The following is a 14,274-nucleotide window of genomic DNA, read 5'->3' on the forward strand; positions in this document are numbered from 1 at the left end:
TGGACGGCTTTGCATTTATGTTTAATTAAAAACACTTGTACCTTCTAATAATTTTATAATAATTGACCATACACAATAATTTTTTTGCTACAATGTTCACTGTTATATATGTCCTTTACGACATTTCACTCTATTTTTTTTATTGAAGTATTCATGAATCTTACCAAAAAGAACCCATGAAATTAAAATTTTAACTAATCTAAAATCTACCATAATAGGAATTAAGAATATAAAAAGCTTCTTAATTCTTAATATATGATTTGATAGTAAAAATAATACTAATGAAATTAATTGTTGGTATTCAGTACATTAAGATTTTACGTAATTGTATATTTTTAATAAGATTTTGGGTTTCTTAAGCTTATATTTAATATTAGAATGTAGTTTATTTTATTAGACAATATAATAGATTATGATGTTGTCACTTTATTAACATGGTCACATCAAATAAGCTTAGATCATTTTTGATAAAAATATGTAAAATAAATTTAATAATGTAAATTCATATTTTATTATTTGAAAACATCTAAAGTATATAGTACATTCATATTATGTTTAAATCACAATTGTTCTTCTTGCAACTGCTAAGCATAGGAAAGCACATTTTGAAGTGAAGTTTGACAAACTTATGTAAGTAAATGAATATGAACACGATTACCCAAAAACAAAAAGAGGAAATATAATATAATATAATATATAGTAAAAAGAAAAATAAAAAGATGTTACCCGAAAAATGAAAAAACAAAACAAGTCGAAAAGGAAAAAGGAAAAAAGAAAAAAAAAGAAAAAAAAAAAAGAAAAGAAAAGAGACGTCAGTACAAAATCCTTGGCCTGTCTCTGACTGGCCACAGAAAAAGAAGAGGCCAAAAATCCCGTGGGGACTTCATCTAAACGTGGATCGACTAAACATTGAAGGCATGAGTGGGGTTTCTCTCTCTCTCTCTCTCTCTCTCGCGTCTTCGGTATCTGTTTTAGTTTTTTGTGGGTAAAAAAGAACGTGATGATCAGGACCTTCGTGAGCTTTCGAACCCTCATTGGCCGGCTGGGTACGGAAATGTACGGACGATGTTGACGTGTTCCGAACATTGTACCATCCCCACTTCCCATTTTTAACTTGGTACTGCTTGCTCTTTTCCTTCGTTCGTTTTTTGAAATTCAACTGAAAAAACAAAGGAGGAAAAAACTCAAAAAAAAAAAAAAAAAACAGAACGAGAGAAAGGAAGAAGGTTTGGACGCATAGCACAGACACCAGATTCTTTGTTGCAAATTCATTAGACTTTTCAACCCAAGCTTTGATTTCTCCTTTTCTCGATCTCTGCAAACTGTTTCAATATTTTTAGTAATATTTTTTTTCCTTTTTCCATGTAAGTTTTGTCTTTAGGGATTGTACTATGAGTTTACCAAAACAGGCAAAGCAAAGCAAAAAAGAAAGAAGAGTTTTCGAATAAAAAACGAGAATTATTGTTATAATATGCAATATAGTATAATATCTTTATTCTTTCTACACCTGTGTGACTACGGAGCGTGCATATTGTTGTAGTTACTTAATATAGGTGGGGTTTGAGGAAGCAAGGGAAAGCTAATGGATAGATGAATAAGGAAAGGTTATCATGTGTGGGTTCTTTTTTCTATCCTTTGGTGGTGACTAAAAAAGGGTCTGCCCAATAAATCAATCACAAGAAGATATTCTATCTTGGGTCTTCTTGGCTAGTCTCCACAACCATCAGATTTTCTTAGCTCTCTCCCTTTTTTGGTCTCCTCCTCCTCTAAGCTTTCTGGGTTTTGTTTTGGATTTTGCCTCTTTGGTAAGTAGAGGCTAAGCTTGATGATCTCCTTTTGGACGTTTACTTCGTTAAAGCTATTTAATTGAAGTTCAAGAGGGATCAGATCACCCGAAGAAAGTACATGTTTCTATGTTTATTGGATTTTCCAAATTTTGCTTCCCAGGCTTCTTACCTCCTTTGCTTCTTCCATTTCTTCTCCCTTCTTCTTCTTCTTCTTCCTCAAGATAAGAAAAGTTCCAAGTTCTTTCCTTGCCTATTTGGTAAGGTTTTTTTTTTCTTTTGTTTTCCCTCATTTTCTTTTGGACTAAGGGGCTTTGTTTTTCACACTTTTTGGTGCCTTCAAAACAGTTTACACCAAAGAACATTTGGTTTTGTTGTGTCTTGTTTTCATTGAAGCAATCAAACCGCAAACATATGCCTCAGTTCCCTCATCTAAGCTTACAAAATCTCTATTATTTCTCATCTTTCTCGGCCTCTTTGTCCTCTCTCATAATTTAAAAGGCTTTCTGGGTTTCACTTGGTTGGGTTTCCTCTTTACCTTCAAGTTTTGCTCATTTTACACTCTTAATTAATTTGCTTTGTTTCTGCGTCCTAGGGAACTACGTTTTTTTTTTCTTTTCTCTTTCTCTGGAAAGTGAAACATTTTCTGTTTGTCTGTTTCATGATTTCTTAGTGGTTTTTTGATGCTGTGTATAGTGATGATGGCTTCATGAGTTTTGTCTGCTTGAAGGTGCGGAGATGGTGAGAGGGAAGACTCAAATGAGGCGCATAGAGAACGCCACGAGCAGGCAAGTAACCTTCTCTAAGCGGCGAAATGGATTGCTAAAGAAGGCTTTTGAGCTATCAGTTCTTTGTGATGCGGAGGTTGCTCTTATAATTTTCTCCCCAAGAGGCAAGCTTTATGAATTTGCAAGTTCTAGGTATGCTGAGTTCCTCATTTTCAATACTTAATCACTGCTGTAGTATCCTGGCCAATCTGTGTGCTTCCCACTTTATCTGACGAGCTTCACAATTTTCTTGTATGTGATCATCCCAGTCTTTCCTCTTTCTTTTTTCCCTTTTAATTAACTACTAATTCCGTACCATTTTCTTTGTTATAAATGGGATTTTCAACCTAGGGTTGTGTCATCTGACGCTGTCCTCTCTCATACGTACACACAGTAAAACAAATATAGTTTGTAAGTTAGATCTTAATCTCCCATTGATTTCTGTAGTTATTTTTCCTTTTCTATTGAACGTTAAACAGGGAAAGAAAGTGAAAAGCTGAATTATTCTTGAACTCGTTTAAAGTATCCTCCATTAATGTTTCATACGATGGCGGTTGCCTTTCTGTGTGAGTGCCTGTCTTCATTGTTCTTCATGTGGGGTTTCCAACAATCATATTAAACTAAAATTTTTCCTTACTAATTCCGTATTCTTGATTAAGTGTTAAATGCTGTTTTGAAGGAGAGTTGGCTATTCCTAGTACAATGTAAAAAATGCTTTCTTTTTCTTTTTTGTGGTTTTGTATTGTGGGGAGGTTTTGAAGAGGCAGGTGACCCTGGGTATATTATATTTGTTACAACAAATAACAGCTTAATGACTAAAATGCAGGCTTATCATTAACATAGTGAAAACTAACCTACCCCTTCTCCCCAAAAAAGAGACCTTTCTTTATTGAAATGTCCTTCTACCGTAACCATTTAAAGCGTTTTCAAAAACGGTGTTTACCCAAGGAAAAGGGTACAGCCCCTGGTACAATTTCTGATAACCTATTTTATGAGGGGAGGGGGGAGGTACTGTATGTTTTCAACTGGTACACTGATTAACTTTGGGATACACAAATTCTTGGTTGTGCCACTGTTTTCTCTTTCAAGGATGTTACCTAATTTTCCAAGGCAGGCACAATAAAATTTGTAACTTGACATTATCTTACCCTTTCCTAAAGTAGAAAGGGTGCCATGAAGTGATGTGGGAGTGCTTGTGCTATTTGTAGGCATATTGGTTTCATCCATTGTATTGGAGTCACATCCTCATTCCCATCCAAACCCACTACCGGGCTTCTTGATGTACTTAAATTAAAAAAGTTAATCATTGCAACTGACTATATGACTAAACTTTTTCCTCCCTTGTACTGTTTGATTCAACTTCAATCACCACCATTTTTGGTCTTATGATATTAATCCCAGTGCATGAAGATGAAATATTGTCAAATGTGGATAGAGGAAAGGAAAGCTTCATGTAATACGTGTGGGATGAGAAACTTGATTCACAACAAATAATCCTAATATCCCATCAAGCACCTGAGTTCTTAAAGATCAACAGATAAATTTTATACAGCTATGGTTGTTGTTGAAAATGTTTATGGCATGCAGATAATTTCAAATTCTTTCTCTTTTCCTTTTTATTGTTTAATAAAAGATAGGAAGATTCTTTGGGTGACTAACCTCAGGTGCTGTTCCATTAATTTTGGCAAAGTCAGGTGTACCTATAAGACCTCTCAACCAAAATTATTTCCGTCTTTTTTCGGTTCACTGATTTGAGGTTGATATGACAATTAAGCTAATTATTTGCTTGGTTTAATAAACTTTCTTAAATCCAACTCAGAACCTTAAACTTGGGAAAATGCTATATATCTTTTTTTTGGTTAAATTGGGAAAATTTCTGTAAGTGTTAGCAATTTTTTTTTTTATTTGGGGTTATATTGTCATTAATTAATTTGACATCCTATGTAAAAATTTTATGATAGCAATGTAAAACTCTGCAGTGCGGCTCGTGGGATTTTCAGTTTTACTTGTAAGCAGATTTTTATTGAAAGAGTTTAGAAAAGAGTCCCAAACAAAGAAGGAGAGATTGGACTGAAGTCCTACAATGACACATCCCTAGCAACACTGACAACATAAATTTGTGTTTTAAGTGTTAGTCTAATGCTCAGAACTTTGATGGTTCCTAACTTTTTATAGGCAGCAAGCATCTGAGCCTTAGTTACTACTATGATTTTATTTGTGTACTCTTTGCCCAATCATATGTACCTCTGTGGATTCTTCAGTATTTCATTCCCATGCTGCTGCTTGTGAAGTCCAATAGTTTCTCTTATTCTAATCAGTTTGTTGGCAATGATTGTAATTTTAATTGACTCGCATTCAGTTGCATCTCTTTGTTCTTCATGCAATTGGAAGATAGGCTATATAGGTGATGTCTCTAATTGGTATCTGTAATCTATAGGAGAAACAATGTAGTCTTGATTGATGGCTTTATTATCCTTTTCTAGGAAAATCAAAATCACATATTCAAATCTCCCCTTTTACTTAAGTTTGCTCACCATACTAAATTATGAATTGAAAACTAAGATCATGCTCAAATTTGGAAGCCATGATATCATTTTCTCCTGTTTATGACATTTGATATAACATTCTCCTGTTTTACTTATGTGTTCATTCCAATATGCTCTTGAAGCTGTTCTCTCTTTAAAATTTCATTTCCTCTTTTCTTTTAAAAGACTGTAAAAGTTGTCAAATAGTTAATAAAGTGTTAGTATTGCAGCCACAAGAAGGATTCTTTATGGCATCTACTGGATTACATGGATGTTATATCCTTAGTCAATTTGGTTTATATTCAACTTGCATCTCTACATTTGATCTGGTTATTGGCCAACAATGAAAGATCCTTCATTTATTTACTAGCATTCGTTTGTGTTAACAACTCTATTTCCTCTCATCCAAAAGCATTTGTGAAGTGAATGGTTCCAATCATTTTATCAAAAAAATTAAATGAAAGCAATCCTAATGATGGATTATTTTTTTTTTTGAAAGAACTGAATTTATTTTTTACATGATTTAACAAATTTCGATTTTGCTATTTACACTAGTGTAACTTTGCAATGATAATAAATATGTTTAAGCCCTTAAAATTCTCTTATTTTTATTATCAAAATGTTCAATGTTATAAAATAAAGAGGTGGAAAAGAACATATGTTGGGTATTGGTTACCCCATTTCCTACAGTTGGAAACTTACACTATCAATAAATTTAAGGTAACCATAGTTGATTCTATTGAAGGCTTTCTTTCTTTGATGGTTAACACTTAAAACATCAATAGCCCTTTCTGATCAGGTGGAGACCATGAACTTGAGCTTTGAAAACCACCTTTCTTATTTCTCCTGTTGTTGCATTAACACTACTCCTTAAGCAATAGCACCCCTTGCCATTGCTTTCTAGGCAGTTTCAAGTAATTGCATAAAACCTCACTTGATGAATTTGATCTATGTAGCACTTAGTTGATTCAGATTGTTATCATGTAACAGGAAGCCATTTGATTGTTCTAAGAACTTACCTTCAAGTAAATTAGCAGAATAAGATTTGCAGGTCTTCCTTGATCTTCCTAGGTGATGTTAACATTGTTAAATTTTTTTGCATCTCATCCATGTTTGAATTGCAGTAAGGCTTGCTCATTTGGTAGGCAGTTTTGGGTCAGCAAATTAACAAGAAAATCTCCAAAAAAAAAAACTGAAAAAAAAAATAGTGACAGAGGAGCATCTAGGATTCTATTTAGTTTTTTTAATTTTAGTTGATTTAGGATTTATTTTCTTTATTCTATTTAGATTGAGTTTTAATATCTTTGACTTAGCCAACCAAAGTGAAGTTTTGGCTATTTTCACCTTAGTGGGTTTCCAACCTTATAAAGATTAATGATTCACCTTAATGGGATTTTCAACTTTGCCATAATTAGTGTCTTTCACAACGTCCGGGTGTCTTTACATCGTCCCGATGTCAAATAGAGACTACATCTTTAATTGATTTCAACAGACTGCATACTTTTGGTTATATTGAATCATAACAGAGAGGACTGATATTGCTACCACTAACAAAATCTCCTAGAAATGAACGTAATGCAACCAACTTTTATCTTAAAAGGTATAATAATACTAATATTGATTTAGTTGCCACTGATATTGCTTACCTTTTTGTTCATTTTTTTTTATAAATAAAGAATAAAGATCTTTGTAGAAAATTAAAACTGTATTTTGGCTGGGAAATGAGCATATAGTTAAAGGGTAAAACAATTCAAATATAATGCTTCAATATTTTGCTTTTATTATATCTTAACATTAGTTTTTCTTTTTCCCTTTTTAGTAGCACAAACAGTATCCTATAATAGAACCCAAGAAAAAGAAAAAGCTTCATCCATGATTTCATCTTATCATAGCATGATTTTCTTGCTTTTTAATGACTGCGCAAGTTGGTTTGACATTCATACCATTTACATGAACTTTGTCTTTCAAGATTTTGTGTCACTTTTTCTTTCTTTGTTTTTGGCAATAAAGTGCATAGGGCGGCCAAATTGTAATATCTTATCAATCTCTTAGCAGTTGGCACATCCAGTCCTCTTTCACACACGGTATATATGCAATTATTGGCATAAATTCCAGGAACACTTAATAATGCCATCATTCTTATCCTCGTCTACACATGTTTTAGTTTGAACATATGATGGTTCTTTTAACTAATGCAGGAGAAGGGAATGATACATATTAACTATTTTTGAAGTATGATCAGTTTGTAATCGACTTTTCGTATCGTTTTATGATATGTAATATATTCTCTGTTTTTGTCTTTATTGCATACATATGTGTGTGTGTGTGTGTATGTGTGTGTATATATATATATATACACGTGCATGTGCACACATGAAAATTTTTGGGTCAAAAATTTTTTAGCTTTTCCTAAACTTGTGAATGATCCTATCTGGATTTCATTTCTAAGATTTCAAAAGTTGTAGTGTTTTTACTGTGAAAGCTGAGAAGCATTGATTGTATTGCTACTGGTTTTCATTCTTCAGCATGCAGGAGACAATAGAACGTTACAACAGGCATACGAAGGATACTCGAACCAAGCCAAGTGAACAAAACATGCAGGTAAGGCATTTTCTAGCTTCGGTTAATCCTTTCTCTTTGTATGTGTGCATTAGCCAGTATCCAATTGTTGTTTTCTTTTTATTGTAACAACATAGGCCACAGCACATGTCAGTTTCGGGTTCGGATTGGCTATGAGCTGTATTTATCGGTTATAAGATGGCGTAACATCATATTGATTGAGAGTTTGTTTCTTGCTTTTCTCATGCACATTGATTGAAATGGCAGCTTCTGAAGACTGAAGCAGCAAACATGGTGAAAAAGATTGAGCTTCTTGAAGTTTCAAGACGGTACTAGGCCTAGTTCAAGATTCTTTTTTTCCACCCAAATGTCGTTGGTTAGTCATTCCTAGTAATACATTGAAATCCTAAAGAAGGGTTTTGAAATTTGAGTCTGCAAATGCCTCAGGAAACTACTAGGGGAAGGCTTAGGGTCATGCACGCTAGAAGAATTACTGCAGATTGAACAACAGTTGGAAAGGAGCGTAAGCAGCATCAGAGCAAGAAAGGTTAACTATGGAAACAATTTATATATGAGTTTTCTCGACATATTACAGAATGAAAATCTAACATGCTTAATCCTTGTCTACTTTTCAGGCACAAGTTTTCAAGGAACAAATAGAGCAATTAAAAGAAAAGGTAAGCCTTGAGCATTTTCAATAATATATTCAGACCTCAACAGTCACAGATTTTCATGCTGATTATATTGATTCCAAGAGCTTCTAACAAAAAGATAAGCGTCAAAACTATACATAAAGAATTGCAATGTCGGAAAAGGAAAAGCTTATTTGATTGGAGCCATGGAAGAAATAAACTAATGAAACTGATTCTTCTTTGCCTTTCAAAGAGTGACTACTGATTGCTGATAACTGTCCTACTTTTTTGGCCAAAACTCAGGAAAAAGTCCTAGCAGCTGAAAACGCAAGGCTTTGTGAGAAGGTAAGGAATTGGGATAGTTTACAAGGATCCCTTTTTGACATTGTGTCATCAATATCTTTGATACAAGAAACGCTTCATGCTTGTCTTCTGCTTTCAGTGTGGTATGCAGCCGTGGCAAGGATCAAAGGAGCAGAAAGAGAATGTTCCCTGTGATGAAAGCAGTCCAAGCATAGACGTGGAAACCGAATTGTTCATCGGACCACCTGAAAGGAGAACAAAATGCTTCCTGCTATAGAACTGATTGATGACAACTTATCCCATCCCTCGCACATATGAATACAAGGCAAAAGTTCACATATTACGCTTCTTAGTTTTGAATAAAATGCATACCAGCAATGGTGTGGTAAGTGTAAAAATGTTCGTTGCAGAAACTACCATAAGCATGACCAAGGGCTCGCTGTGTAAAACATAGTATCTTGGAGCATGGTACATGTCATTGAAATGCTTCAATATTTTATTAACTTGTTTTTTAGAGGATCAATCCTGCTGCTTCAGGATATATTGATTGTCATTTAGCATATCTGAAGGGAAAAGAAACTTCTGCCATTAAATCAATGCCAGTTTTTACAATAAAATTGCTGCTATAATTTATATCTAGGAGAGACAGTGAACTCTGTTGGCTCATGTGCATCAAAATGAATAATACTTCCACAAGGCAAAAATCATGTGGCAAAATGTCCAAAATTGATTAGGGAGTAACATTTTCTTCTTTTCATGACAGAATTCAGTGCTGATGCAATGAGTTAGCGTGAAAATAAAAACTTGCACTCGACAAAGCTTGTAAGATTGATGAACAAGTTTTTAACACATAAAATTACACTTAAAATTTAAGAGAAAATATATATCATTCAATAATTCATAAAAAATAAGTTTAAATTGTCTAAAAAATTAAGCTTAAGGGTGAGATTTATAATAGTCTAATCTTATTTAACTTAAACTTTGAGTGCAAGTAAAATAAATTAAAATAAGAAAGTATTCTACCCTAGATTTTCTTAGAGTATAAGAAAAATAAATTTCTAAACCCATATTTACTTATCGTCTAAATAAAATAAAATCTATTATACCTATAATTCTTATGTAAGACTCTTAACTAAACAAAGAGAACATTAAAATTATGAATATACCCATTTATGATTTTTGGGCTTTTGTCTTGGCTTCTGATGTCCAGTTTGCTCTAAGAAATTGTCTACTAGATGTTCTATGTCATTCCCCTCCACTTGAGAAAAACTCGACTTCAAGTTAACTTGTAGATCTGGATACAAAGGTTCATCTGATGGATGAAATGAGTAAATATCCGTCACATTAAATGTTTTGGAAATTCCCATTGTATCTGGCAAATCCACAACATTTGTATTGTCATTATGTCTAGCACTAGGAATCAAATCAATATGGTGCTGAAAATCTCTCATGGATGGTAAGCCATCAAGCAAATCTTTTGGCATCACCTTACTGAATTCTTCAAGTAACAGTTTAACAGCTTCTGGATACTCTACTATTTTCTTATCATCTTCAATTGTCAACACTTGTTTCACAATTAGAGCATGCACCTCCATTGACTCTTTGCAAACAGCCTCTATCTCATTCCCTAAATGAGTAAGGGTAAAGAAAATCCACCCCTCCACTTTAAAAGCTATGGTTTTGGCATTTCCTTTCATTGGCAATAAAATAAACTTTATGCCATTTTTCTCCAACTTGTAAGTGTTGTCTTTCCTATCATGCTGTGTTGCAACATCAAATTGCCAAGGTCTACCAAATAACAAATGACAAGCATCCATATCCACATTATCACAATATACCTCATCCTTGTATTTACCAATGGAAAAAGGTATCTTGCACCATTCTGTTACTTGAATCTTTTCTGCTTTCTTAATCCAACCAATGTAGGGATTGGGGTGCTTTTCAACTTTAAAACCCAAACTCTCCACATCATCTTTACCAATAATATTCTCACAACTACCACTATCAATAATCACATCAAATAAGCGATTAGTGATAATGCACTTAGTTCGAAATAATTGATTTCACTGAGTGTTATTCTTCTATTTTGGAGACATCATTCTTTTCACCACATAGTTTTGGCCATCGTCATAATCCTCATACTCATCATCATCCCTATCTAGATCACAGCAAATCTCATCATCCTCTTCTTTTCGTTTCACAGCATAAATTGCTTTTCTGAGAAGACAGTCACTGGATCTCTGACCAGGTTGATTGCATTTGAAACACTTTCTTGGAGTTGGTTTGACATAGGGATATGTAGTTTTTTGCCCTTCCTTCGTATCTATCACTTTGTGCTTTCCAATTGCCTTCTTCTCGTTGTATTAGTCATTGCGTGCAAAACTATCATGAACTGATTTATTCTTATCATTGGATGCCTTATAATTACCCCCATTGTAACTTTTGCGAGACTAATCATATCTGTTCTTTTCCTACAATATCAGTTCAATCTTTCAAGCAATATTTCGTGCCTTCGATAAATTTTGCAATACTTGTACCCTTATATTTTCTCTAATAACTGGCTTCAACCCTTCAAGATATCTAGCAACCTGTTACCCTTCGGTCTCTCTCAAGTCATTCCTTTCGGCTAGCCTCATAAATTCAGCAGTGTACTCATGTACAATTTTCTGACCTTGATTGCATCTCTGGTATTTCTGAAACAAAATTTGCTTATAATCAAGAAGAAGAAAATCCTTTTGTAACAGTTGCTTCATCTTGTACCAAGTTCTAACTGGTGCTTTTCCTTCACGATTCCTTTTGCATTTTAACCTTTCCCACCATGCAGAAGTTCTACTTTTTAATCTGCAAGCAACAAGTCTCACCCTTTTTCCTTTTAGAATCTTGATATATTCGAAAAACTTGTCTATTTCGACAATCCAATTCATAAATTCTTCAATATTTAAATTTTCATTAAAGCAAGGAATATCCACATTTAATTTGAAATCTCTGATATTTTGATCATCATAATTATTCCTTTCATATTCAGCGTATCTCACAAGATGTGCAAAATAATCATCTTCTTCGTCGAAATCTTCCATATAGACCTATTGTCTACGCCTATTGGCAGGACAAGGTTTGCCGATAGGCTGTTTGTGAGCTACATCACCTCTGGTACGTGGCCTTTCATTATCCTAATTTCTGTTGACATCTACGCCTAAAACATCAAATCGATATGCAATTTCTTCAAAGCGTCGTTCCAAACGCTAGAGTCTGAGATCCATTCGTTGCTCCAAAGCTCTTAACGCCACCCCTTGATCTTGCACTGCAGATCGTGAGGTCTCAGTCCCATGATCTTCACCATGATGAGAATCACTGCCTGTCATAACTGGGTCACTTGACATTATGTTGGGAGAGTTTTTTCCACTTTGATACCAACTGATACAACTAGTTAGCATGAAAACAAAGGCTTGCACTCGACAGAGCTTTTAAGATTGATAAATAAGTTTCTAACATAGAAACTTACACTCAAAATTTAAGAGAAAATATAATATCATTCAATAATTCATAAAAGATAAGTTTAAGTTGTCTAAAAAACTAAGCCTAAGAATGTTATTTATAATAGTCTAATCCTACTTAATTTAAACTTGAAGTGCAAGTAAAGTAGATTAAAATAAAAAAGTATTCTATTTAGATTTTCTTGGAGTACAAAAAAAATAAATTTCTAAACCTATATTTATTTGTCGTCTAAGTAAAATAAAATAAAATAAATCTTATATAAGACTCTAATTAAATAAAAAAATATTAAAATTATGAATATACTCATTTATAATTTTTAAGCTTTTATCTTGGCTTCACACTCAACTTGCTCTAAGAAATTATTTGCTAGACGTCAAGTGCGCTGCCCTGTAACCGTTAATGGCAATGCCAAATGAAAGAACTTCCACCTCAGAGTCTTTTACATCTTGTCATGGAAAATCTGATTGCAGTTGACAATAACAAATAAATATTTGAGATGGCGTCCGCGTTACAAAGAAACCAACCCAACGACCACGAACTACCCACAAAAGCATCATCAAACGCCATTTATTGTGAACATATATAAAGATTAAAGACTGCCATCTTTTTATTTTCTGGTACAAAGGAAGGCCAGCGGCCCTGATTCCTGAACAATGAAACTTAATGGTGAGCAAATGCTAATGTCATGACTCCTTTATTCTAGCTTATATATAGAAAAAAGAAAAAAAACGTATTATAATTAAACCTGGAAAGCAAAAGCAAAGAAGAGGAAAGGGGAAGACACCGAGATAACGAACAGCCACGGGATTATCCTTTATGTTTTCAGAGCATGGAGTAAAGTACTATCTGTGCAACTTACCAAAGACCTCGGATTTGGAACCCAACATTCAATTACCAGGTCCAAGATTAATGCCCATTAACTGAGCCAACACTCTCCTGACCAAGTTTCCCTGGAAATTATTGACTCTTTAAGTTGCCGTATTCAACTAAAACTTTTGTACAGGTAGCAATAAAATCGAGTTTTTAAGGCTCTCGAGCTTTTCACCTAGATCACTCGGTGATTCCTCCAGACACATCTATTTCAAGCTGTTCACATTTGATACTTAGGTGATGATTGAAGCTTGGGAGAAAAGCGAGGTGGCTCTAAAAGAAAGTAAAAACACAAATGGACAGATCTAAGGACCTCTAAAAACTTGAGAGATAGAGACAGGTAAACTGTGGAAGCTAGAAATGAAAAGTGGAGTAAAAAGCAGAAAAAGAAAAAAAAAATGGAAGATTGAGCTTCACTGTCATGCGATGAGGGAGTTTCATTTTTCTGTTTTTTTTTTTTTTTTTTTCCGAGTCCCAGTATGCAAAAACTGCAATAGTTTGATGAGTGATGAGACCAACTTCTTCTGCATTTGAAGGGCAAAAGAGAGCTTGTGGGAGCGGAGGGACGGGCCGGTGGTCCTGATATGCTGCAAGGGCAAGCTCTTGCCACCGTCGGCACGTGCCTCGGCCCACGAGGGTTTATCTTCAAAATTTTTCAGCTCCACTCTGTCGGGGCTACAATGACTTAACGTCCATGTCCTCAATCCACAAATTAATATTGGGCTAGCCCAGGTTCAGCCCACTTATTGTATACATATATATATATATATATATGTGCTATAATATTTATGTAAATATTTTAAAATTTGAATTTTTATATTAAACTCTAACTTGAGATCGAGTTTCGAGTTTTTTATATAAATTAATAATAATCAATCTTAATTAAGTCGAATTCAAGTAGTTTAATTGTTTTCAAGTCAAATTCATTTACAAAAATTTAAAATTCAGCGGAGTTTGAGGTTTGAGTTTTTTAATCGAACAGGGTTCAAATCTTGCACTGTATCGACTTAGCTCACCTTGATTAAACACTAGGATCAGCAACACTTTTGTTTTTTCAAATTAACATTATTAATAGAAGGTATATACAAGAAAACATGAAGACAAGTATATTTTAATACCTAAAAAAAATCATAGAGAAATCAAGATTTGATAGGGAAACCAAAAAGGATTTTAAGGAAGGAACTATAAAAGTTATATATAATCATACGAAATTCACAGAGATTTACAAGACCACAAAATCATATAGTATATGTTTAGAATTATTGCACTGTAATTGAATTAAATATCAAACATACAGGTGCTACATATATAATTTTGACAGCTCTAACGGGTCTTGTGC

The 14,274-nt window shown here is 33.9% G+C and overlaps 1 protein-coding gene across 6 annotated transcripts; it reads left to right on the plus strand.

Annotated features, from left to right (window-relative positions):
• The first annotated feature begins 1,198 nt into the window (after window positions 1–1,198).
• On the plus strand, window positions 1,199–9,187 carry AGL20 (AGAMOUS-like 20). 6 transcript variants are annotated; one of them, XM_088803039.1, is made up of 8 exons: window positions 1,199–1,339; window positions 2,515–2,704; window positions 7,602–7,677; window positions 7,903–7,964; window positions 8,083–8,182; window positions 8,271–8,312; window positions 8,571–8,612; window positions 8,710–9,187. In XM_088803039.1, exons 2-8 carry the CDS (start codon window positions 2,523–2,525, stop codon window positions 8,845–8,847), a joined length of 642 nt encoding a protein of 213 aa, XP_088659165.1. In that variant the 5' UTR covers window positions 1,199–1,339; window positions 2,515–2,522; the 3' UTR covers window positions 8,848–9,187. The 6 variants fall into 6 exon arrangements, with proteins under 6 accessions (XP_088659165.1, XP_088659170.1, XP_017969660.1 ...); XM_088803044.1 differs by having other exon boundaries at window positions 1,206–1,226; XM_018114171.2 differs by lacking the exon at window positions 1,199–1,339 and adding an exon at window positions 1,425–1,805 and having other exon boundaries at window positions 2,481–2,704.
• The last annotated feature ends 5,087 nt before the right edge of the window (window positions 9,188–14,274 follow it).

The sequence above is a fragment of the Theobroma cacao genome, chromosome 1 (genome assembly GCF_053813885.1).
Source record: "Theobroma cacao isolate CCN51 chromosome 1, ASM5381388v1, whole genome shotgun sequence".
In the NCBI taxonomy this organism is placed as follows: Eukaryota; Viridiplantae; Streptophyta; class Magnoliopsida; order Malvales; family Malvaceae; genus Theobroma; species Theobroma cacao.

Excerpts from the sequence above, each read along its gene's own strand:
- AGL20 (XM_088803039.1), top strand. The coding sequence starts at position 2,523 with ATGGTGAGAGGGAAGACTCAAATGAGGCGCATAGAGAACGCCACGAGC. Across the intron at positions 8,183-8,270 it reads GCAGCATCAGAGCAAGAAAG|GCACAAGTTTTCAAGGAACA; the intron begins GTTAACTATGGA and ends TCTACTTTTCAG. Across the intron at positions 8,613-8,709 it reads ACGCAAGGCTTTGTGAGAAG|TGTGGTATGCAGCCGTGGCA; the intron begins GTAAGGAATTGG and ends TTCTGCTTTCAG.